Source organism: Stegostoma tigrinum, chromosome 17 (genome assembly GCF_030684315.1).
Source record: "Stegostoma tigrinum isolate sSteTig4 chromosome 17, sSteTig4.hap1, whole genome shotgun sequence".
Lineage (NCBI taxonomy): Eukaryota > Metazoa > Chordata > Chondrichthyes > Orectolobiformes > Stegostomatidae > Stegostoma > Stegostoma tigrinum.
In genome coordinates this window covers 33,439,304-33,465,896 of record NC_081370.1, presented here as the reverse complement: position 1 = coordinate 33,465,896, position 26,593 = coordinate 33,439,304, and the positions used below count along the sequence as shown (strand labels likewise).

General features: G+C 39.8%; 1 protein-coding gene across 11 annotated transcripts in view; it reads left to right on the top strand.

Moving 5' to 3' along the window:
- The window catches only part of plekha7b (pleckstrin homology domain containing, family A member 7b), a 442,105-nt gene that overhangs the window by 293,980 nt on the left and 121,532 nt on the right, over nucleotides 1-26,593 (top strand). For all 11 annotated transcript variants that reach the window (XM_048545394.2, XM_059652058.1, XM_059652059.1 and 8 more), the window contains 3 exons: nucleotides 7,623-7,727; nucleotides 16,122-16,194; nucleotides 18,548-18,648. In XM_048545394.2, coding sequence (XP_048401351.2) covers nucleotides 7,623-7,727; nucleotides 16,122-16,194; nucleotides 18,548-18,648 — 279 coding nt within the window. The remainder of the gene's footprint in view (nucleotides 1-7,622; nucleotides 7,728-16,121; nucleotides 16,195-18,547; nucleotides 18,649-26,593) is intronic.

Below are 26,593 nucleotides of genomic sequence, written 5' to 3'. Positions count from 1 at the left end.
CTGGCCGCCAATAACTGATCATTGGTCCCAAGTTGTCTGGGAGGTAAACAGTAGGAGAAAGATTAACAGGAAGTTAATTACAGTGTGAAAGAATTTTAATGTGGTTCTGACCTCCAGGAGAATGGCAGTTTTGCAGATTTAATGCTGCAATTGATGATTGCTCTAACTTTTTGAGAAGATGTATATCTTGCTCAACAAATGTGCCATTTGAAAGAAATAGCAAAGTATGTTTAACTTGGAATACAGAACAGTAACGTTAGTGAATAAACAGTTTTCTGGTTTTGTCTTTGCTTGTTTGATTATTAGCAGTATAAGTAAGGAGGCAACCACTTAGAGCAATTGATAAAGGAATATTCAACCGTTAACAAGATAAGATTGAATGGCAACTTAAGAGATTTTTTTTCTGATAGTAGCTTGTGAGATTTGCACTAGGTCTGAATTTCCTTAAATTCAGTTGTGAGATGTGGGTCATTGAGTAAGTTAGCATTTATTGCTAACTCTCATTATTCTTAAGATGATGTTGAGCTGTTGTCTTGAACTGCTTCAGGCCTTGAGACATAGGAATACTCAGAGTGCTGTTGGTTAAGAAGCCCTAGGGTTTTGATCCCGCAACAGTGAAGAAAATGTAATATAGTTCCAGTTAGAATGATACCTAGGTTGGAAGGAAGCTTCTGGATGGTGGTGTCACTATTTATTGGCTTACCTTTGTTGTTGTGATTTTGATTTATTGTTGTCACATGTACCTGAGTACAGTGAAACGTTTTGTTTTGCAGGTAGTACAGGCAAATCATAACATACACAGCCATGCAGATTGTAGGGTGTTTAGACAGTGAGGAATACAAGATTCCAGCTGCACAGGAGATGCACAAAAGCAAGATCAATGTTAGAATTGAAATTAGAGAGGTCCATTCAGCAGTCTTATAGCAGGGAAAAAGCATTTCTTGAAACTGTTGGTACATGTGTTCAAGCTTCTGTATCATATGCCTGACGGAAGAGAGTATGACCAGTGAGGGAGGAGTCTTTGTTAACATTGGCAGCCTTTCCATTGCAATGAGAAGTGTAGAAGGAGTCCATGGATGGGAGGTTGGCTTTAGTGACGTTCGGGGCTGTGTGCACAGCTTTCTGAAGTTTCTTTCAATCCCGGGCAAAGCAGTTGCTGTACCAAGCTGTTATGCACCCAGATAGAATGCCTTCTACAGTGCATATGTGAAAGTTAGTGTGAGTTGTTATGGATGTACCAAATTTCCGGAGTCTCCTGAGGAAGAAGAGGTGTTGTTGTGCCTTCTTGACTGGTGCATCTATATGGGAGGTTGAGAATGGATTGGTTATCATAACTTCTAGAAATCGGAGTGGCAGACATTGCAGACTTAGGTGCTGTCTTGGGATCTGTGGTGAGTTCTATGTGTATCTTGCGCATAGTACACGTTGCTGCCATTGTACATCGGTGGTGGATGGAGTGAATGTTGAAGATAACAGATTTATTGCCTATCTAGTGCATTGTTTTGTCGCGGATGGTGTTGAGTTCTTGAGTGCTGTTGGAGTAGCATTTATTCAGGCAAGTAGGGAGTATTTCAACACATTTCTGACTTGTATCTTGTAGAAGGTAGACAAGCTGTGGGGAGCCAGGAGGTGAATTGGTCCCTGCTTACCTAACCACAATATTTATATCAGTCACTTTGAGATCACAAGAACTGCAGATAGTGGAGTCAGAGCCCTGCTGAAGGGCATAAAGCCCAAAATTTTGACTTTCGTGCTCCTCTGATTCTGGCTGACTTCCTGTGTTCCTCTAGCTCCACATTGTATTGACATAGTATTTTATGTGGCTGGCCCAGTTCAGTTTCTGTTCAAAGGTTTGTGATTCAGCGACGGTAATGGCAGTGAATGTTGAGGGATGATGCTTATGTTCTCTTTTGTTAGACATGCTTAGTGTCTGACACCTGTGTTGCAGATTTTACTTGCCGCTTATCAGCTCATACTTGAATGTTGATCAGTCCCTGCTGGTTTTGGGCATGGGTGGCTTCGGTTTTGTGAATAGAACTGAACATTAACTATCTTTTAGATACGTTATGCTACAGGTTCTGCAGTCATGATATCTGCTTCCAGGGAGTGTCACATTTTCCCATCCCTGATGCTAAAAGCACAGACTTTTAAGCTGTTGCATCCGCAGGGATGTGGCAAGCAGCCAAACTGCCCAATTTACTTTTGGTGAAATTAACTATTAGGGTGCATCTTTCAAGCTGGTAGTAAATGTTCAAGGACCTGCCATGAAAATCAATCGGATCCCTTGTTGGTGTCATCAAGGATGCCATTGGGTATGTCCTAGTCACCAAGCAACTTACTTGTCACAATAAAAGAGAACAAAAGGTCTTCTATATTTTAGGCATCTATGAATCATATGTTCTACCTTTCCCATATAAAGAGCTCTGCACTAATCTTGAATACACAAGTTTAAAGATTAGAATGTATGTTATTCTTCTATTTGTCCTGATGTAGCCATAAACAAGGAATCCTGCCATGAAGGAGAGAAATTTATCCAGCAGATAAAAGTCTTTGTTGAAATAGTAGATAGATTAAGTAGAAGAAGTTCACATAATCCAATACTGACATTCCAAAGTGACGCTGAGGCAGTTGTGTCCTCTGGCTGATGCAAAGGATGTGGGCACAGCAAAATTTTATACAATCAATGGAAGATAACAAAAGGTCTTCTATATTTTAGGCATCTATGAATCGTATGTTCTACCTTTCCCACATAAAGAGCTCTGCACTAATCTTGAATACACAAGTTTAAAGATTAAAATGTGTGTTATTCTTCTATTTGTCCTGATGTAGCCATAAACCAGGAATCCTGCCATGAAGGAGAGAAATTTCTCCATGTACTAACAATAATATAATTACTAATACCTTTAGTGTCAAAAGAAAACAGGTATAAAGCCCATCATTTCGTACTTGTTTCCCTGATCTCTCTCAACTTAGTCTTTCAGTAGAATAATAGTGAGTGGATCACCAGGAATTTGTCAAATTTTCTTCAACAATTGCACGATAATTGACTGTAGAATTTGCCTAAGAAAACAAGGTGTAGAGCTGAATGAACAGAGCAGGCCAAACAGCATCAGAGGAGCAGGAAGGCTGATGTTTTGGGCCTAGACCCCCGTCCAAACCAATTTGCCTATTTAGATTATGTTGTCATGTGAAATGCCAAAGCAGTGCTGAGATGCATTTGAAGGTTTATTACATCTATGTCTCAGTGAACTATCTGATTATATTATAAATCTTAAACTACCTGTTAGTATTGTCATGGGGCATCTGATTAAAAGAATCATGTTGAATTTCACTGTTGTCCATAATGAGATTTATTATGTACCATTATGTTGAAATGTTTTTCAGCCCTCACAAAGTACGTACACTGTTAAAAATAGTTGGAAGAAAAGGAAAACTTTAATTGAAATTGTAATGCATGAAATAAAGTCAAATTAAGTTGTATATACTCTGTTCTTCAGCTTCTTTATAATTTGTGGAAATGCAACAAGTGTATTGTTCTATGAACCCCTCAATGCCCTGATTCCCAGGCATTGCCCTTCGCTAAATCATACATTTCTGGTAGTTGAGCATCCTCTGTCACCACCACCCATTCCTGAATATGCTGCCTTCTGCTTGATTGAGTTCAGTCCTGTCATTGTTCAGTGTTTGAGCTTCTAAGATGTACCACATCACAAGGAAGAGTTGCCAGATGATTGGGAAATGAGGTCTGAGCATTTTTGATTTCAATTTGAGGAATGAAGGACAAAGAAAGAGAATGGTGAAGTAATTGATGAATAAATGGAACCTCACATCTTTTACAACTGTCAAAAATATCCTATAGTTAAAACGTTGATAGCCTATTAGGGACAATAGAGGAAATACCTTGAGGATCTGATCTGCATGCTTGTGATACTGAATGACTGAGTACATATGTATTAATTTACAAACAAAAAGAAAAAAAAGTTTGAATTGTGTAGAATTGGATTTGAGTGACTACAGTGGTGAGTAAAGATGCTGAATAGAATAAAAATACCCAAAGATGCGCTGAATAGATTATCACTCAAAGTTAACAAGTGTCGTTGACCAAATCGGCAGTTACAAAAGTGTATTCCAACCTCAATCTCTGCAAGCCAAAAGCAGGCATGTCTGCTGTGGGAAAATAAGGTGCTTTAATTGCAAGAATTCAAACCACTTTGTAGATAAGTCTTTAGCTGGGGAGAAGACGAGCAACCCTACAAAATGATGATTGCTTCAGAGATGTCAGGTGATAATGCTGACAAATCTAGCAGGGGTACCAGAGTGATGTCATACGAAAATACAAAGAACTGCATCTACTCCTTAGAGTAGATTGACCACATCAAGTCAAAAGGAAAGAAACGGTTTTAATTGTTGCAATGATCACTGAAGGAGAGCATTAACTGAACATGCTGTCAGATGGACAGTGGTGTGTCATGACCATCACACATCTGTGCAAATTGGCTCAACGTGGTGATTCACAAGAGGCAACATTATGGCAAAAGGACAAATTAGTCTGAGGGCCCAATGCAAAGAAGACTGAAGGGCCCGAATTTGACATCAAAGGCAGTAAGCAAAAGCCACTCATCTCAGCGGAAACAAGTCATGAGACAAACAAATTGAGCGTGCCAGAAATGAAAGGAAAACAAAAAAAGTTAGTGAATTGAGGATGAAACGCAGTTAGTCAAAGATTTTGTGGAGATTTGTAGCTCGGGTTGTGGATGATGCTGTCGACTTGCTCGCTGAGCCGGTTTTGGTTACAATCAAACACACCAGCTCAGCGAGCAATTCTACAACGCAAAACCACAGTTTAATGTTTTGAGGTTTGAGTCAGAGCTTGAAAGAAGATTTATACCGGACTCAAAAATGTTAACTGTTCTTTTTTCCGCACCCTCCCCTCTCTTTCCCCTGCCTCTTCCACCCTCTCATTCTTGCCACCCGCTCCCCTCTCTTTCCTCCCTTCCCCCCCTCACTTCCCCTCTCTTGCCACCCGCACCCTTCTTGACTCCCCCTTGTCACCCCTCTCTTGCCCCTTTACCCCCTTTTGCATCCTCTTCCTCCCTTTTCTCTCTGTTGCCCCCCCGACCTCCTCCCCCTCTTCCCCCCCCCCCATTTTGCACCCCCAGCACCCTCCCTTCTCCCCCCTGCTTTTTCCCCAATTTCCCCCCCAATTGTTCCCTTTTGCCCCTCACACTCTTTCCACCTCGCCTTCCCCTCTCTCTCAGTTGCTGCCAGACCTGCTGAGTTGAGCTAGTGTTTTCTGTTCACATTTGGCTGCTGGAAATCTGACAGTATTCTGACTTTAACCAAAGGAAAAGAGTGTTGCTTGCAATAAAACCAATTGGTGGATTTGGTTGAGGGCATTTGACCTAGATCTTCACAACACATCGTTCCACTGGCAGACTTTATAGGAAAATCTGACAACTGACGAATGTAAGGAGACTAACAAAAGAGGAACTAAATAGACTAACTACAGTTTTGCTAATTCTTGAGAACTATTTTGTACATAGTGGATAACTTGGGTAGCTCATTTGTAAATGATATTGCATGCCACGATTATTGGTGTGAAAAGGATGATGTTTGGGATCATAATTGATCCTTGTAGCAATGTACTTCCTGCCTTGCTGTAGTGGTGTGACCTCAACCAAGACACACACATTAAAAGCACCCAACTTTATAAGCATTTCACTCAGGACAGCACAATCAGTGTGGTGTCTTGTGAGCTTCTAATAGATACCTCGTGAGTTGCTAAAGGAAGCCAGCATACAAGTAGCTGAAACTCTGAGCATTATCTTTCTGGGATATTATGTGGTGTCAGAGGTTTAGAAAATTGCAGATTTTATCTTCCTGTTCAAAATGGATCAATCGTTTTAATGTCAGGGTCGGGGGGGTGGGGGGAGTGGGGAAAGCTACTGGAAATCATTGTTGTGGACAAAGGTAGTTTTCAGATGGAATTGATAACTCACAACCAGCATGACTTTGACTTATATGAAGTGAATTGTACATGCCAAACCTGATGTATTTCTTTTGAAGTAATAGAGTGTCTGAAAAGGTGGTGTACAAACATTAAATTTAGACTTTGAAAAGGCATTTGATAAAGCACCATATAACAGATTTCTTCAGAAAATAGATGTAGTAAGGGGATGGTTATATGTAAATAATTGGGCCTTCCATACAGGGAGAGCAATTTTTGAAGTTAGTGGATGATGCAAAACTTGTCAACAGGGACTGAGAGCAGCAGACTTCAAGAGGATGTGAAAAGACTGGTAAAATGGGCCAACACATGACGAGCTATTTAAGGTAGATAGGAGTAAATAACATTCTTGGAGAATCGGCATGGAAAGACAGCGTAATCGGCACAGCCTGATTATGAGAGAGCTGCAAGAATGGACCATCTGTGGGATATGCATTCACAAACCTTGAAGATGGCAGGGTCAGTCATTAGGGTGGCTAAGGAAGTATTTGCGATGCTTGAAAATACAACTTTTTGATGAAAAAGACTTGCATTTCATGATCACCGGATATCTCGGGCTTTGCAGCCAGTGAAGCACTTTTTTTTTGAAGTGTAGTCACTGTTGTAATAGCAAGTTTTGAGAAGATTTGTAGCTCAGGTTGAGGTTCTGGATGTGAGTTTGCTTGCTGAGCTGGAAGGTTTGTTTTCAGATGTTTCGTCTCCATACTAGGAAACATCATCAGTGAGCTTCCGACGAAGCGCCGGTGTTATGTCCCGCTTTATTTATCTGGTTAGGTTTCCTTGGGTTGGTGATGTCATTTGCTGTGTTGGTGATGTCATTTCCTGTTCTTTTTCTCAGGGGATGGTAGATTGATTTGGAGCCAATCTACTATCCCCTGAGAAAAAGAACAGGAAATGACATCAACCCAAGGGAACCTAACCAGATAAATAGAAAGCGGGACATAACGCCAGCGCTTTGTTGGAGGCTCACTGATGATGTTACCTAGTATGGTGGCGAAACGTCTGAAAATGAACATTCCAGCTCAGCGAGCAAACTCGCATCCAGAACTGTTGTAATGCAGGAAATGCAGCTGCTAATTTGCTGAAACAAGTGATAATGATCAGAGAATGAGATACTTTGTGATCTTGATTAAAGGCTTAAAGGTTGTCCAGGACGTCACAGACATGTCTCCTGTTCTTCACAATATTGCCATGCGATCTTTAAATCCAAGCAGGCAGATAGGGTCTCAATATCTTCGAAAATACAGAAACAAAGAGGCCTTGCTATATCTGTTTTAAAAAAAAATCACTGGTTAGGCCTCAACAGTAAGATAGCATTTGATTCTGGTTACTTCAGTTCATGAAAAGTCTTCCAATGACAATCATTTTCTGAGAAATTATTTTGAAGAGGTAGAATGTTGAAGAAAACTCTTACACGGGAGTAATATTGTCAAGTTTGTCAAAATGTTCATATTCTTGTAGAAATTACAATAGCCATCTGGAAAATGAATCCTACTTGTGTTTGTATCAGACCCTCTGGTGGTTTCAATTACCTGAGCCATGCATTGTAGATTAAGGAATGTAGAGTTTCTGTGCTTCATTTTAACTTATTGCAAGTGTGTTTGTTTTTATTCAGATTTCAAAACCAAGTGGCAAAATCCATAGCTTTGGGAAGAGGGAGCAGTCAAGCAAGAGGAATCCAAACGCTCCAGTTGTGGTGAGAGGATGGCTTTACAAGCAGGTACGGCACTCTGCCCTTGGCAAACTTTACCAGTGATCAAGTTAGAAGGAACACGTAGATCCTGTATGTTGGAGTTTCAAATTCCATTGTGATAGAAGAATACAATTGATTAACCGACTTGTTTACAGAAGTATGCAAGAGAAATTAAAATTCATGATAACGCGCCTCAGTGGAAAGGGAGTAAAGAGCAGGTTATGTCTTTAACAATGTGACTTTAGTTAAACACTGGCTTTGAGGAAAACTGAGGTAAAGGAGGACTGCAACAAATTTAAAATGCATCACTTAGAACGTGTTCTTTTGACTCCATCTCGTGAATGAATCGTACGTATTAAGTAGATGTGGGCTGTATGGACCGAACCATTGTGTACTCAGGGTTAAGATGGACATATTTTTATGCAGTGAGGGAACTGAGGGTTATGCGCAAAAAGCAGGAAAGTGGACCTGAGGATTATTAAATCAGCCATGATCTCATTGAAGAACAGAGCTGATTCAATGCTGCATCTTCTGGTGTGGTTATCGCATGAAAAGCTTGAGACAGATTGAGAATGATGAGGAGACATAATTTAGATTTGTCACAGTCAGCATGTAATTTGAGACTTTAAGGACTATTTTTGTGTTTTAGCAGATCCAAACCCTTAAGTCTAAGGATTCTGTATGGTATTCTAGGGATAGTTGGATGTGGATTTGAGGTAAAAGCATATTGAAGCAATTGGCAGATGATCATGGGATTGAAGAATGGCTGGTGCTTTGAAAAGGAGGGATGTCATTGGATTTTTTTTTAAAGGCGGGCATTAATATAGCAGATTGTTGAAGGAAGCAAAACAATCCCTGAAAAATGAGAACTATTTAACAACATCTATTACCATGCAGACCCAAGAGGTAAGTTTGTTTGAAGGCACAGAATGTGTAAGCATCATGAAAAGAATTAGGGAGGCGTAATCTCCATTTCATGAACTTGTTCTGAGAATTATTCATAATTATTGGGAAAGCAAAAGAAAGAAAACTTTATTTTGCATAGCCCTCATCGCAACCTCAGGATATCCCAACTATTGAAGTAGCTTTCTGAGTTGTTAGTGTGGTAATGTAATCAAAAACAATGTCAGCTAACTTATACACAGCAATACCCGCAAACGGCAATGAAACGAAGAAAATAGGAGCAGGATTAGGCCATTCGGCCCTTCCATTCAATATGATCGTGGCTGATTCATTGAACTCAGTAGAATGTTCCTAATATTTCCCTCATACCTTTTTGATCCTTTTAGCCTTAAGAACTATATCTATCTCCTGGAAACCTCGACCACTTTGTACAGCACAGAATTTGATAGGCTCACCGTTCTGGGTGAAGAAATTTCTCTTCATCTCAGTCTTAAATGGCCTACCCGACATCCTTGGACTATGACTACTGGTTCTGGATTCCCTGCTAACTGCGAACACACTTCCTACATCTACCTTGACTAGTCCAGTTAGAATTTCTTAGGTTTCAGTGAGATTACTCTGCATTCTTCTAAACTCAAGTGAATATAGTCCTTACTGATCCAATTTCTCTTCATATTTTCAGTCCAGCCATCTTGGGCATCAGCCTGGTAAACCTTTGTTGTGCTTCCTCCATAGCCAGAAGATCCTTATTCAGATAAAGAGCCAAAACAGTATACAATATTCCAGTCTCTGAATAATTGCAGCAAGTTATCCCTGCTCCTCTTCTGAAGTCGTCTTGCTATGAAGGCCAATACCCTGTGTACCACTGCTGCTTGACCACCAGGTGTGCCTGCATTCTTTTAGTAACTGGTGTACAAGGATACCCAGGTCTCATTGCACTATTCCCTTTCCCAATTTATTGGCATTCAGACAATCCACCTTCCTGTTTTTGCTACCAGTATTAATAATCTCAGTTATCTCCAATATATGTCGTCGTCCGTGTTTTTACCCACTGACTCAGCTTGTCTAAAATAGAAGGAAATCTTCGCTGGGGTATGTCGGTTGCCGGCTCATGTTGACAAGGTATTATGATAAACTCCGTTAATAGTTGAACATTTCTGTGATAAATTGCATTCAAAAGGGCAGATGCAAACTTTTTTTTTTGTAACTCTCAGCATAGGAGAAGGCCATTTGGTACATGCGCCAGGTCTTTGGAAGACCTGCCCAAGTAGTCCCAGTCGTGGTTCTGGAAACCACTACTCTTCCAAGTGTGTGCATATTTATTTTATGTATTATTCAATTGAATTTTCTTATACATATCCTACCTGTTGTACCTTGCCGATCGGAGCTAGCCATTTAAAGCAGACTCTTATCACCCCCCCCCCCCCCCCCCCATTGATTCCGCTGGGAATTATGTTAAAATTCTGCTCTCCTAATGGAAGCAGTTTGCCCTCTGAAAGACAGCACTTTTGAGCATTCTCTCTCTACTGCACTGAAATGTCAGCCTAGATTCCGAACTCTAGTCCCTGGTGTGGGGTTTGAACCCTGCTGACATTGAGGTGATTGTTATCACTGAACCAAGTGAGGGTGATTACAACACACATTCCCATCTGTGAAGGTGTATAGTATCTTTGCAGTCTAATGCTTGAGATAGTTATTTAACCACTAAATACTTCTGAGCTAACGCAGCGAAAAGGGAAGCATATAATTTTGGTATGAAATAGCACAATGAAACAATGTTAAAGTGTCTAACTCATCAACAACAGATGAAAACTTGGCCATGTTAGATCATTTTGATAAGTTTATTTCAGATTCACCATTCTACTTTAAATGTGTGTTACAAAAAGGCATATTGTAAATCTCGATTAACCACCTTACTGAGATTTTGCATATTGAATTATGGGAACTCGGGCACAAAAGTCAACAGAAAAATTTATTTAAAATTTCCTGTTAATTGGTCATAGTTATCAAGATTATGTTTATTTGCTGAATTCAGCTGAATTGCATGCCGGGCAGTAGTTTGTGTGGTGGTGACATTCTTGAGGTGCTGATGTATCTGTTGAAATCAACTTGAAGAAAGCAAAACTTCTTTCCTGTATAATCCCCTTCATGGGGTAGGGATGTTGCTAAGACTTGAACTCACCTAAACCATTTGGAAAAGTATCCATATTCACATGTCATTAATCCATCAGTCAGATAATGCAGTGCGCTGTAATGCACTAGAGCTATCACTTCAAAGGTGGTCTTCAGTTTGCTCAGAGATGAGAAACAAATGGTATTAAGCCTGTGAAAACCTGAGATTGTAGGAGTTTATTGAAAATTGGAATAATGGAAAATAATTGGGACATACTAATCCAAGATTAGTATCTTTCCAATTTATTATTACTCCTACTGTGCATAGCTGGGAAGCAGAGATGAAGTTGTTTAGCTGTTGAGCCAGGAAATTCCAATGTAATCTCCTTCTGAACGTTACTTGCAATGGTTAATTTAGGTGCTTCATTATTCGCTGTCAGGAGTAACTCTATATTAGTAGAAATCAAGCAAATAAAAACCCAAGTAACTTGAATTTCATTAACAATAACCTGTGTTAGTTTCCGGTTTCATTTTTGTTTGACTAGCAATTGTGATTTTTGGAAAGTAATCCCAGGCCTGGACTTTACAGATTTTATTCAGTGGGTTTTAAATCTGTTACTGATGTTGGCAAGATTCCATTGGGATTGCTATTTAAATTGATCATTACCTTAAAGATGAATTTGATTACCGGAGTAGATATGCCAATTGTTAATTATTTCCCATTGACCTCCAGTATTTACAGGGCTTTATATTGCACTGTTTAATTTGTCAATTTTGGTACAACTGCAGCAAGATATCACTGCAGTTTTCTCTTTGTTTGAGCAGAATTCAAGTGACTTCTTTGCAATCAAATGGATTCATGGCGCAAGACATATTTTGTATGGGTTGGTTCCAAATTGAGCTTTATCGCAGGAATTCATGAACATAAATATTGGACAAAATTGAAAATGTCATATTAAGACTGGATTAAGACTTCTTTAAAAATCCTTGATTCCTTTACAAAGCCAATAGTAGCTCCTGCTCATTGTTACAATTAGCTGTTTAACACATCCGTTTGTGGTGAAGAGCAGATAGAGGAAGAAGATTTGATGCTTATAATATTGCATATTGATCAATGTGATTGAGGGGCGGGGGCATACATAATGGGATAAAAGTTGTTGACAACTGTTTTATTCGATCAACCTCTTACTGATGTGGAAAATTGGCCTAATTTAAGGATTGAAAGATACCACATGACATACGATTCTCAAAAACTTGCTGCTCCATTTATACTTCTGTGCAGCCTAATGGTATCAATGTGGACTTCACCAGTTTCAAAATCTCCCCTTCCCCAACTGCATCCCTAAACCAGCCCAGTTCGTCCCCTCCCCCCACTGCACCACACAACAACCAGCCCAGCTCTTCCCCCCCCCCCCACCCACTGCATCCCAAAACCAGTACAACCTGTCTCTGCCTCCCTAACCTGTTCTTCCTCTCACCCATCCCTTCCTCCCACCCCAAGCCGCACCCCCATCTACCTACTAACCTCATCCCACCTCCTTGACCTGTCCCCTCCCTACCTCCCAACCTATACTCTCTCCACCTACCTTCTTTACTCTCCATCTTCGGTCTGCCTCCCCCTCTCTCCCTATTTATTCCAGAGCCCTCACCCCATCCCCCTCACTGATGAAGGGTCTAGGCCCGAAACGTCAGTTTTTGTGCTCCTGAGATGCTGCTTGGCCTGCTGTGTTCATCCAGCCCCACATTTTATTATACTTCTGTGCTGTTTTGTTTGCAAGTGCAGCATCTCATCATTAGCCTCACTGAATTTGTACAATTAATTGTCCTTCTTTTAAAGCTACAAAACAAAGTTTGGCCTCATAATTAATACAAACACCCTTATCACAATGTGATCATTATTATTACAATTCCAATCTGTGTCTCTGGCCAGGTAACAGTTTAAATTATTAAGTCTCATTCCTGCAGATAGTGAAGTATTGTTAGAGATTCAAAATGTTTTCCTCTTTTATTTTCTTGTACCTCATTTGACTCAATTTCATACTCCTTCATTTGTTTTGTTCTCCTCTGTTAAGCTAATGTATTATTGATGACAATATTCATGAAGGTCCCAGATGCCATGTGGCTTTTACAAATGCATAGTTCAAGGAAGTTACTGCACAAAAGCATTTCAAAGTGAGGTCTCGCTAAGTCCCTATAGCGTGAGTGGTTCTGTTCCAGCAGTTTTCAGCCCTATGTTGGTCCAGAATTTATTGCAGGTAATGAGCAAATGTTAGTTGCCATTCACTAAACTGTCCTTATCCATTTACTTGCCATAAACATTTTATATGGTGAGTGTCTGCAAGTGGAAGATGCAAATAATTCAGCATGTGTAATATGTGAGAATAGATAAACAGCATTGAACAGACTGGGGCATTACTAGTGAAAACCTCAGGATCTGAACCAGAAAGTAAAAGTTAAAATAAAGCACATCTGATCGGGTGCCAAAAGCAAACTGGAGCAGAAGAGATAAAAACAGAAATTGCTGGAGAATCTCAGTACGCCTGGCAGCATCTGTGGAGAAAAACCGAGTGCATATTTTGGGTCCAGTGACACTTCAGAACTGGGATTAAAAACAAAGCTAAAGTAAATGATATAAATAAAAAAAAAGACTTGGGCAACAATTGTTCAGTGTAACTTTTTAGTGGAAAAGATCATCTTAGCACATTTAAAAAGTAGGCATAGAAGTAGGGTAATCAGCCTATCGAATGCTCCACCATTCAATGAGATTGTGGCTGATTTTTCACATCAGTAAGAGATTGCTCCAATAAAACATTGGTTATAACATCCTTTATCTTATTATGTGTGCCTCCCTATCCCATTGATCAATATGACCAAATAAGCACTTCCAGCCTTTCCCTCATAACCCTTGATTACTTAACTGATTTAAAAATCTATTTATGTTAGCTTTGAATGTAGGTTGTGACCTAACTTCTACGCTCCAGAAACTCACTACCAGAGCAGTTCCTCCTCTGTCTTAAAAGAGTGACTGCTTACACTGATTATGCCCTCCGGTCCGAGATTCTCGCACAAGGAGGAAACGTGCTTTCTGCATCTACCCTGTCACGTTTCCCAAAAATCTTGTATGTTTCAATAAGTTCCAATGAGTACAAGCCCAATCTATTCAATCTCACTTCAACAACAGTCCCTCCAGACATGGGATGGGCCTAATGAATCTTCTCTGGATTGCCTATATGCCAGTTTATCTTTCATTAGATAAGCGGTCCAAAACTGTTCACAGTATTCCAGCTGCTTTCTTAACACTGCTATTGTTCAACATATGGTGCAAACTTCCTGAGTTTTTCCAGCAATTTCTGTTTTAGTGCAGTTATACAGCTATGGCCTGACTAGTGCCTTGTATAGATTTAGCACTGCTTACATACTGCATTCCCTTTGAAATGAAGTCAGAAATGAAATGACACCAGGTTATGGTCCAACAGGTTTATTTGAAGACACAAGCTTTTGGAACATGTTACAGAGATAGTAGGAACTGCTGATGCTGGAGAATCTGAGATAACACGGTGTGAAGCTGGATGAACACAGCAGGCCGAGCATCATCAGAGGAGCAGGAAAGTTTGACGTTTCGGGTCTGAAGAAGGGTCCCGACCCGAAACGTCAAGCTTTCCTGCTCCTCTGATGCTGCTTGGCTTACTGTGTCCATCTAGCTTCACACCATATTATCTCAGTTTTTGGAGCGTAGCCCCTTTGTCAGGTGAAGTGACTCATGCTTTGAAAGCTTGGGCTTTCAAATAAGCCTGTTGGACTATAACCGGGTGTGTTGTCATTTCTAACCTTGTCCACCCCCATCCAACACTGGCCCCTCCACATCTTTGAAATAAAGGCCAACTTTCCATTTGCCTTCCCCAATACTTGCTGAACTTGTATGCTAGTTTTTTGAGGTTTAAGTATGATGCATCCCAAATCTCTGGTGATGCATCTTTCTGCAGTTTTGGTTTCCCATTTTAAGCACAGTCAGGTCCACTATTCTTCCTGCCAAAATACAAAAGCTTGCATGTTCGCACATTCCTACCTGCCAAGTTTTCCCACTCACTCAACCTGTCTATATTCCACTGCAGAATTTGTGTCTTCGCTTCCTGTCTATTTTTGTGTCATCCACAGACTTGGCTGTGGTACATTTGCTTCTCTCATATCGGCACTCCATTAATTACAGGTAGTCATCCTGAAAATGTCTCCCTTATTTCAACTCAGTCTTCAATTAGTCATTCCACGATCCGTGCTAGTGTATTACTCCAATACCATGGCTTGTACCTTATTAATTAATCTCTGTCACTGCAAGATGCCTTATTCATGAAGCTATTGGGAGGATAGCGCAACTTATGCAACAGCTTCTTGATTTTTGTAATTACTCACACATCTGTGCTTATCTGAAGCTTGTGTATAATCTGTGAAAAGTATTCTCTTGCAGTGTTATGAACCTCTCTCTTTTTAAACACTAAATTTTGGTTTTGTGAAAATAACTTTTAATTACTGCATTTGGCCTGGACTATTGCCTGACAGGAATCTTTAAGTGCCAGTTATTTGTATTTGTTAAAACTGCTGAATCGATGCAGAATTTGTACATTTCTGTTTGAGTAAGCATTATTCCCTTAGGCCGAGCTCTTTGCAGTATAGGTCCGTTATTCTTTTAGTGCTTGAATTAAATAAATATTATGTTAAGCAAGTTTGAGGTTCTTGCCACCTATAGCAGCTTTGAAACATTGGTGTTCACTATCAAGAATGGACAAAAGCTTGGACAGAAAAGAATGGGGTTACAAGTTAACATACAATTCATCCATTGTTCATTTTGTTTAAATATGTACAAGAGATACGGCACAAAGTACACTAACTACTCTCTGATTGCACTATTGTATAATGTTCGTTAAAGTCTATCAGTCCTGCTGCAAGGAAATGTTTGTAAATTTCTGCTAATCGGGTGATGCGGTGTCATTAGTTTTTCTTGTCATAATTTAGTTTTACTGTGATACAGTATCTGAAACTCTTCAGTGACTGACAAATCAGTAAGATTATCTCCTCTCTTTTCGGTATATTAAGTTAACAGCTTTCCTCATAATTCTAGTAGAGAGTTTGTACTTCAGACATGAACGTGCCTTCCCTTTGTAGAGATGCTGATGAAAGTGTTGTGTATTTCCAGTCTTTTTTTCTTTTAATTTGCATTGTGTGGCCTATCTCAAAGTCATTTGCCAGTTGATTTATGAAGTTGATGCAGTATGAGCTCTCATTTACACCTTGTTGTATTGTAACTTCTAGCTGTCCTTGTAGCCTCTTTTACATGGCAAAGGTTTCCGAACTTTTGTTTTTTTTGAAAACCCACTCTTGACTTGATGGATGATTTCTGGTTTGTACTTGTAGGACAGTTCTGGAATGAGACTGTGGAAACGCCGATGGTTTGCACTTTCAGAATATTGTCTGTTCTATTACAAAGGTGAGTACAGACTACCCACTCTCAAACTTGTGAGAAGAATTCAAATGCAAATAGGGTAAACATATGTTATAAACTAACAGACTGTCACCATTGAAAATTCGAGCTAAATGTTGCTCCCAAAATGGGTCACTCACGTTAAGAAATTTCCTAACTCCAACTCTCCACCACATAATAGGTTATGTCAAATGCAGTTTTTCTTCCATGAAGTATGACTGAGTTAGGTCTACCACCTTTAGGAGGCAATTGATATGCAGCTACAGAAACGGTCATGTGCTGAGCCAAGCTGGTGAGAAGGTCTGCCTCGATTCTCTGAGACTTTGACTTCTATAAAAGACTGTTAGGCCTTTTAGCCCTTGCTCACACCCCTCCCTACATACCCCACCCATGATGTCTCCCATTCCCTTATCAGATCCCTTAGTGCTGCTTCCATAACCATTAATCTAGCATCCACTCTGGGCAAACCTCACCAATCATGCAGATGTGAAAAATGTTAAACTTCAGGCAATCAACTGGATAAGACTCATGCATACTTGATATAAGAAAGAAAACTCATTCGTTAAGTCCATTTGAATTATAAAGCCCCTAATGTTGTCAATCTGTTGCTAAAACAAAACAAAACAATTTAGTAACCACATCAAAGCATGTTAAAATTGTTGATCAAATTGTGAAGGATTCATAAGAAGTTGAGGATCCATAATAGGCTCAGTTGTAATTACAGCCCTTGAACATTGGTAATGAAGTTTATTGAAACTGCAGGAACGGATGTTAACAGTTTTTCTAAACTACATCAGGTGGCTTGTCAGTGAATGCAGTCCAGCAACATGTGTATGACACTGTGTGACCAAGAGTAAAGCCCTTCAAATTTAGTGTTACTTTCAAATTGCCCAGCAGATTAGGGTTCTATGCTTGTGCATTTCACAATCCACTCCTGTTTAGTTATGACCATAAATAGAGATGAGACTTGCATTTAGGTCTTGCCTTCCATTTGTAAAAGTTGTCCCAACCCCAGCAAATTCAACTTTGAGTGTTACTTGTAAATCATCACACAACATGTTGACAATGATGCTCAAATGCAGTGGTGACTTAAACTATTTGTAGGGGTAGAAAAACTTGCAATCAGTATGGATTCTCTTCAGTCTTGTAATGCATACGATCAAATTAATTTGATAAGCGTTTACCCAGTGACGAGGGGAAATGCATCATCTTGTGTTCTGTTGATCAGAAGGGATAAGGAAACCGGGCCTTCTGCTTTTCATCACTGTTCAGTAACTATCCATTGGAAAGGGTTGGGATCAGGCTTGGTTTAGTTTTTGGAGTGTACTACCTTGGCACCCGTTGTCAAATCGATTGCAGATCCTGGATGCATACGCATGGACATTAGCAGAAATCCTTCAGATCTGCTGGAACTTGTGCAGCCATATTCTTGAATACTTTAAGGGATGAAATTAGAAAATTAGAAGAGAGAGAAGAACAAGTACTGTCAATTGATTCAGCAATTCATTTTCTGTGAACTTGGTAACCTTGTACCATGATTATGTTTGATTGCTAATTCTGTGTCTGATAAATAGACATTGCAGAGCTAATGGGTAGAGCCTGTGTTATCATTGCTGTGCAAATGCTTAATTCATGCAAATGACTTGAAGAGAGTATGCTGATAACTCAAAATAATTGTAATATTTAGTCAGGAATAAAAGCTGACTATTAATCTAATTGTTGCTGTCAAGTGTTTAATAGAATGTGTTTTTACACTTTGCTAAATTATGTTTATTTTTATCAATGAAAATTAATTTTGACTTGTGCTTTGGTACTTCATGGTTCCTATCTGAACGTTCCTTTCCAAGAACTTAACTATTTAAGTTGTATGTAACATAATACATTGTTTCATGAGACGGGTGGGTGGTAATCTTTGTTTTTGGGAGAGGAAATTGTTCTGAGTTTCTTGGTTCTGATTGTTATCACATAGAAAGTGTTGCAAAATGTATATGACTGTGTGATTGATTATAGAATGATAACAAGAATATTGGCTTGCTTTTGATGGCCTCCATGTTAGAATAGTTTTCCTCCGTTTAACTCTTGATTTGTGTTTTGTGGCTGCCAGACCTCTGGAATGCTACTGTGGTATGGGTCACTTATCTCAATATGTGAGGAGCTAACTGGAGAAAATTATTATTTTAATAATTTAAAAATCAATACTTCTGCCTGAAAGAAAGTTTGTCTTTATAAAAATAAGCATATGGTTGCATTTTGGTTGAATTGCGGAAACTTTCCATATTGTAACTGTAATCCAGTTTTTCAGCATGTGAAGTGTATAAACGAGAATTTTTAACGTTGCAATTTGTTCTCTTTTACACAGACAGCAGAGAGGAGACTGTATTGGGCAGCATTCCTTTGCCTAGTTATGTAATCTCACTGGTTGACCCCGAAGATCACATAAGTCGGAAATATGCTTTTAAGGTAAAAAGATATAGCATCTAAACAAATCAAAGACATATGTTGGCCAAGTATTTATTAATTAAAGCTTTAAAATGATGTGCACGCATTGCAAAATAAAAACTGAAAGAACTGTGGTTGCTGTAAATCAGAAACAAGAACTAGTTGCTGGAAAAGCTCAGCAGGCCTGGCAGCATCTGTGAAGAGAGCGCAGAATTAACATTTTGGGTTCGGTGACCCTTTCTTAGAACTCCAGATGGGACTTGAACCCAGGTTACCTTGCCCAACATCAGCGCTGTGCCATGACAGCCTATTGAAGACTTCTAACTAATGGGCAGAAGGCTACAGGTTTGAATCTATGACTCACTTTCTTACAGGGAACTGAATAGTGCATGCACCCTCTGCATTATGCACTGTTTTTCTCTCTCTCAACAAATTAGTTATTTTAATCAGGCTGTTCAGACACATTATGATACCACTTTAGACAGGTGGACAATGAACCCAGATCGTTTAGACCAGCTTTAGGGGCACTACCACGGCACCACAGAAACCTCGTAAATTAACCAGCTTTGTATTCATACTCCCAATTACAAATAATCTGTTTAAGTCAGAATCATCCATTCCATGTGTAAAAGGAGCGACATTTCAGAAATGTTGAATTGATGTTTCAAATGAAATAAATTAAAAGTTCAGATGTTCTTGTTAATTATAACTTAGCCTGGTGTCTTGAAGAAACACTTCTTGGGTGACATTTGGATTATACGGTCTATTTCATCCATCCCATGTAATTTTGATGCCTGTGCTCTATAATACAATCTCTCTCACCGCGCTGTCAACCATGTGGCATTCTAGTCCAATCAGAGTCAACTTGCCAATTGGTCAGCAAGCTTTTCTCCTAAAGTACAAGTTGTTGTGATGATTTGAAGTTTAGTGTTCTTGTGTCGATCATGATGGGTGCAAGACAAAGGCACTTGTTGGAATTTGTTGCCAAGCACTCAAGACAGACTGAAGAGCCCAAGATTCAATGGGAGCCAAAATCAATCCTGCATGATTGGTTCACAAATTGATTCTGATTGTTTGAGGAGTTACCATGGTGAGTGCACTGTTGTTCTGTGTGCTTTTGTTTTAGTTCAAAAATGGTATGACATTTCGACATTAGAGATAGTAGGAACTGCCGATGCTGGAGAATCTGAGATAACAAGGTGTATAGCTGGATGAAAACAGCAGGCCAAGCAGCCTCAGAGGAGCAGGAAGGCTGACATTTCGGGTCTAGACCCTTCTTCAGAAATGGGGGCATGAGAAAGGGACTCTGAAATAAATAGGGAGACGGGGGAGGTGGATGGAAGTTGGATAAAGGAGCAGATAGAGGGAGAGGAGACAGACAGGTTAAGGATATGGGGACAGAGCCAGTAAAGGTGAATGTAGGTTGGGAGTTAGGGTGGTGTTTGGTCAGTCAAGGGAAGACTGACAGGTCGGGAAGGCAGGGACGAGGCTAGTAGATAGGAGGTGGGAGGTGGGGGCTGAGGTAGGAGGAGTGGATAGGTGGGAGAAAGGATGGACAGGTAAGGGAAGCGGGGATGAGCTGGGCTGGTTTTGGGATGCGATTGGGGTCAGGGAGATTTTGAAGCTTGTCAAGTCCACATTGATACCATTGGGCTGTAGGGTTCCCGAGAGAGGTGAGGTGATGTTCCTGCAACCTTCGGGTGGCATCGTTGTGACACTGGAGGAGGCCTAGGACAGAAATGTCGTCCAAGGAATGGGAGGGGGAATTGAAGTGGTTTGTGACTGGGAGGTGCAGTTGTTTGTCGCGAACCAAGTGTAGGTGTTCCACAAAGTCTCCAAACCTTCACTTGATTTCCTTGATGTAGAGGAGGCCACATCGGGAACAGCGGATACAGTATACCACTTTAGCAGATGTGCAGGTGAGCATATGTTTAATGTGGAAGGTTTTCTTGATGCCTGGGGTCGGGGTGAGGGAGGGGGTGTAGGAGCAGGTGTAGCACTTCCTGCGGTTGCAGGGGAAAGAGCCAGGTGTGGTGGGGTTGGAGGGGAATGTGGAGCAGACAAGGGAGAGAGTGGTTCCTGCGGAAGGCACATAAGGGTGGGGTGGGGAAAAATGTCTTTGGTAGTGGAGTCAGATTGCTGATGGTCGAAGTGGTGGAGGGTGATGCATTGGATCCGGAGGTTGGTGGGGCGGTACGTGAGGACGAGGGGGATACTGTTTTAGTTGTTATTGCGGGGAGGGGGTGTGAGGGATGAGTTGCAGGAAACATGAGGGATGCAGCCGAGGGTGTTTTCAACCACTGTGGAGGGGGAAGTGTGGTCCTTGAAAAATGAGGACGTGTTTTGACATGTTTCTTTTACAAGACTGTGCACATGAATTACAGCTTTGAACAAGTGATGAGACACACTGTGAGACTGACTGACAGACAATATTAAATTGTTTGATAATGCAATTCCTGGCACTGTTGGGATTATTCAGGAAGTGTTTTCTTCATGGCATTGCTCCGACCAGCCAGAGTCAACTTTCCAAGCAATCAGCACCCTTTAAGCATGCTGTATAAATTATTGCTCCCTTGGAAATCAGACATTTTCTCCATTTGTCCTGATGAATGCGGGTTGAAAAGCTTTAACAGCACATCTCTCTTTAAGCAATAGTAAATAGTTAGGTTTTAGAACATGATCCTGCAAGCAGTTGCGGTGACTTCGAAGATAATTTTATTTAAGGGAAATATGTCTAAACACAAAGGAGAAAAGAAATAGCATGATATAGTGTTGGACAAATAAGGGCCAGAGAACAATTATGTGAGGCATCAGTATTATCATTGACCCCGTCAGCCCAAATGTCTTACATCTGTGCTGCAAATGGTGTTAGGCAGTGTATTGCCCTTAATGGGGCAAATTGAGAGAGAGTTGGGGATTACAATTAGGTTGCATTATTTCTACGCTAATTCTGTCACAAATTTAATGCTTACTGTCACATTCACAAAAATGTGCATATTCCATTCTCTGCTTGAGCAGGCAGGTAGGTGCCCATCTCTCAGAATTTGGCACAGTGCTGAGAGGCATTAAGTATTTCACTTAAAGCATTGTTCACTCCTTTGTGTTTACCCTAAAATAGACTGCCAGATAAAAAGATTTTGCCATACTCCGATTAAATCTACCACACTAACAATGTTTCCCTGGGTATCCTGACTAGTGATTGGTAAAGAGAAAGTTAAAACAAAGACTGTAAATTATAAATTAAATTCATTTGTCTGATATTTAATAAAATACTATGATTTTCCAGCATATTGTGTTTGCCATCTCTTCAACTTGGTGTCATGTTTTAATCAAGATCTGTAGCTCGAGTTGAGGTTGGAATTGTTTGTTGGTTTGCTGAGCAGTCTGATTTTCATGCAAACGTTTCATCTCCCTTCTAGGTAACATTGTCATTGCTGTGTGCCCTCCGTTGAAATGCTGTAGCTCAATCCCACTCTGAATGTTTCTGGTCTGGTCTGGTCTGTCATGGTGGGCAGTCATGTTTCTGGTTTGGTGTTGAAATTAGGGAGAGTTGGCCGTGCCATTTTGCTGTGAGTTGGTGCTCATGTATCCTGGTGGCGAATTTCCTACTGGTCTGTCCTATGTAGTGCTTCTCGCAGTTGCTGCAAGATATTTAATATATCACAGTTGTGCTGCTCATTGTGAGTATGGGGTCTTTTATCTGCAAAATGTAGCTGTTGGTTTATGTGCTGTCCTTATTCCAAAAGGTCAATGGAGTCTTGTAGGGAATTCTGATGCGTTTCTGACATAGAATAGGGTGGCCAGTGTGCTGGGGCGTACAGTGCCTTCTTCGGTGTTGTTTTTTTGCCAGGCATTGGCAAACAGTTACACTCAAGGATGAAAAACCCCATACCCACAACGAGCAGACAAGTGTGACATATAAAATACCAAGCAGCAACTGCAAGAAACACTACGTAGGACAGACCAGCAGGAAACTTGCCACCAGGATACATGAACATCAACTCTCCGCAAACAGCACAACCAACAATCCCCTGTTTCAATACACTCTGACATAGAAGGGCATCAATTTAACCGGGACAAAGTTATAGTACTAGGACAAGCGAGATGAAGACAAACACAAGAATTCCAGGGGGCCTCATTTTCCTCCCCCAATGCAATTAGCAAACATGTCGAAATAGACCCTGTCTACAAACCACTGCGGCATAAAACCAGAGACAAGACTGCCTGCCATGACAGACCGGACCATATAAATTCAGAGTGGGACGGAACAACAGTGTTTCAATGGAGGCTACGCAACATTGTTGATGTTGCCTAAAAGGGAGACAAAAAGTTAGCATGCAAGCCAGTCAGCTGTGCAAGCCACCTACGACTTCAGCATGATTATCTGTCGGAAATCTCCACGCTCAGACTTTTACAAATGAAATAGTTTAGCTACTTTTCCATTTGTGACTCTGGCATCACATTTTTGCAATTTGTACTATGTGAAATCTGCAACATGATCCCAACTTGAATTATATACGAATCTATAGACCAAAACTGCCCATTAAATTGGCAGTTGGAGGGAAGAAATAGAGTACTAGGTTGTGAAATAGAAAATATTGTATCAATCACTGGTGAGTTGCTTTAAATTGGAGCAAAAAGACATTAGTAAAGTCGAAAAGAGAGTTTAATTCAGTATTGAAATTTGTCCTTGACTTGATATGTTTGCTGATACTAATGCCTGAAGCGGGGACTATGTTTCAATTCCCTAAAGAGCACAAAGTTTAGTCAACATATATTTTAAAAGAACAATAAGGAGTAATACTACTCCATTGAGTAGAAGAAAATCATGGACAAGGAGATGACTACGTGCCTCTGAAAGTTGGCAAAGACAGTTACATATTACCAGGAACATTTGAGGGAAGGAGGTCAATGATCAAAAGTTATCTGAGCTCTATGCTTTACTGATAAACAGTGTCTTGATCATGAATTTAGCTGCACAAGTTGGGATTAGTCCAAATAAACAGAATGTGTTGCAGTTTCTTGGGCAGCTAAACTGCAGGAAAGTGTTTAGTGGCAAATCAAAAAGACTGTGGCTCATTCTATTGGTTTTTGATAACTTATAATTAACAGCATCTACTTTGACATTTGTTACAATGGATTTGCGTAGAGGATAATTAATAGGAATCAAATTTAATTATCCCTCTACTGTGTTACATTGGTGTCAGAGGTTGGTATATTGATGTTATTTAGGACAAGCACTGTGCTACAGATGTTAACACTCTTCCACTACAAATCTCCAACAATTGGTTGCCACTTGATCTGCGTGTTGGCCTGGTGGCTTTGTGCTATTGGCCAGGTGCATTAACTATGCAGCGCTGATGAGACTGTTGATCTCTTGGAAATCCTCATTCAGGTTGAAGTATTCTGATCACAAACAGCTGTTTGTCTGTTGAATGCAATGTCAGTAATAGGAAAATTAAAATTAAGCCATTGATATTCAGTTTATTAAATGAAGAAAATCTGTCAGTTCTGTTTAATTTGAAAGACTTGCATTAGAGCAGGAATAGAACTTGAAAAATTGTATTCCGAATGAGATGGAGATGACTCATTTGAACTTGTTTGCGTTCTATTTGAATAATTGTACTTGCTTGGTTAGATGAATGTCGTTGGATACTGCACATCAGATTATGTAGTTTTTATTGTTGACCACTGCCCATTATGTTGAGAATGACATGATGATTAGGCAGTTTGTCATCAGCATTTCGCTTTTTTAAAGGGCGGGGAGCAAGGGAAAATCCTTTGTTCTCACCACTACATGTTTGCTAAATGAAGAGCTCACGGCAGGATAATCTTTAAAGATTGAAACAGGGCAGTGAACCTATTTCTAGCTTGGATCCTGTATGTTTATTCCTACAGCGTGACATTGATTTGATTTTATAAATTTAAGCTGTACTTTGAGCTATAAAAATGTGCTTTAATAAATGCTTTTTTTAAAACAGATTAAAGTGTTAAAAATTATAACATCACCAGGCAGAACAGCTAAAGCACAATTGACTGCTGACCACGGTTATAATTTCCTGAATGGCTGTCAGTTCATGTTAACAACTTCCCTAGTGGAGCTTAGTTTTAACTGTGTGATTATGGAATGAGTTTCCATTGTTGGACAGAGGATTGAAATATTACTGTAGTCCGATTTGTTGCGATGGGGTGAGGTTGCTGCCAGTCATCTGTGTTTGATGGGTCCGCACGTGTACCATCTTCAATGATATGCAGGAAGAAATTGCAAAGCCGAAGGCAACATTGCAGAGCAATCTATTGGAAGTGAAAACAAATTACCATTGTCGGTGAGAATGTGCATATACAGTACTTGGACATTACACTGAGCCAAACTACAACAATAATGTTTCAGTGAAGGCTTAACAAATATTGACCATAAACAGTGATTATTATTAGTGTAAGCAGTGGGTGTCAGCTATAAATGTTTGAATCAGGTAAGCAAAGGCCAAAAATTTCTGATGCAAGTTGAAATTATTCCTGAAGACAGTGATGTTTATGTGCTGTTCATTGTGATGTTTCCCATATATTTTTATTATTTTGAAATGTTGATTATCATTGTTCGTATTTTTGCTAATAGATATTCATTGCAAAAAAAAATCCTTTATCTTATTTTCCTCTTAAAAGCTCTTTATGGCCAAGTACAATCCCATGGTGCCAGCCAGTATCCCACCAATGTGTCAACTCTCATTATGGAACTGTTGGATGGCTGTTTGTTCTCCTGTCTGCGTCCACATCTGCAGATGTGCACCTTTCTGTTAAGACTCATCAGATTGCATTTAGAGGCCCTGATTATTTTATGCAACCTTCAGTATTTTGAAATGAGCTTCAATTTTGTTCAGTCTTTGTTTTTGACATTAAATTGCATTTGCACTGATACACTAATTCCAGATCAAATCAAAAGTTAAAGGTTTCGTGCTCCTCAATTCCGCAGTGTCCTTAGAGCTGTCTTCGCTCCAGATGAAAGGAAGTGTGGAAATTGGCAAGGTTTCAGTTTGACAACTAGTTTGTGGATATGAATGCAAGGGAATTGCAAATTTATGGTCTTATTCCGAAATCGATGGAGGTGATGGAAATGAGTTCATAAAATAGTTATCATTTAAGGTTAATTATTTACCAAAATAATTATGTCAGATATTTTCTATTCTTCAAAACAATACAAAAATATGTGACAGATTGGCTGAGAGGTGTTCAGTTCATATCATAATCACCACGTAGTCTAATTGCTCCCATTGCTTCTGTGTACCTTATTTCGGGAGACTTTAGTTGTGGATTATCTACAAACTAGATTAAAAATAATCTGTTAAACTGTATGAACGTTCACTTAGCAGAGCAGGAATCGGGTATGAATGAAGGAATAATCACAGTCAAATATAGAGGTAGGATAATTTTCTCTTGCCTGTACCAGTATCTGTAAGGTTTGTGTAATATTAATGAAGAAATAGTGTTCCTTTCAAAGATAAAGTCGTAATCACAGGGATCTTCATAGAATGGGTAAATCAAGTTTCCCAGAAGTTGTTTCGATGACCAGTAGGATTACACTAGTGAATAGTTAGATGGTTGTCTGTAACCAGCATGGATGTGGTGGGCTGAAGTGTCCTTTTCCTGTGGTGTACATCTCTGATTCTGACTCCGAGCTCCACAAATATGTCTGAGGAAAAATTTCTCAAAATAGAACCAACCAGGAAAAGAGCATATTCGTTTTAAATCTTGTCTTGTTGTCATGAAACGGAGTTCATTTGTAACTTCACAGGAAGGAATCTTTCAGGAAATAAAAATTGTTGTCATCAATAATTTGACATAATTTCACACTGGATTAAGAATAATGTAGCAAACTGTAATATAAAGTATTTTACTTAATAGTAATGCAGTTCTTTACATACGTGGGATGTGTTTGCTAAAATAGATTGGGGAAAATAATTTTTGAAGT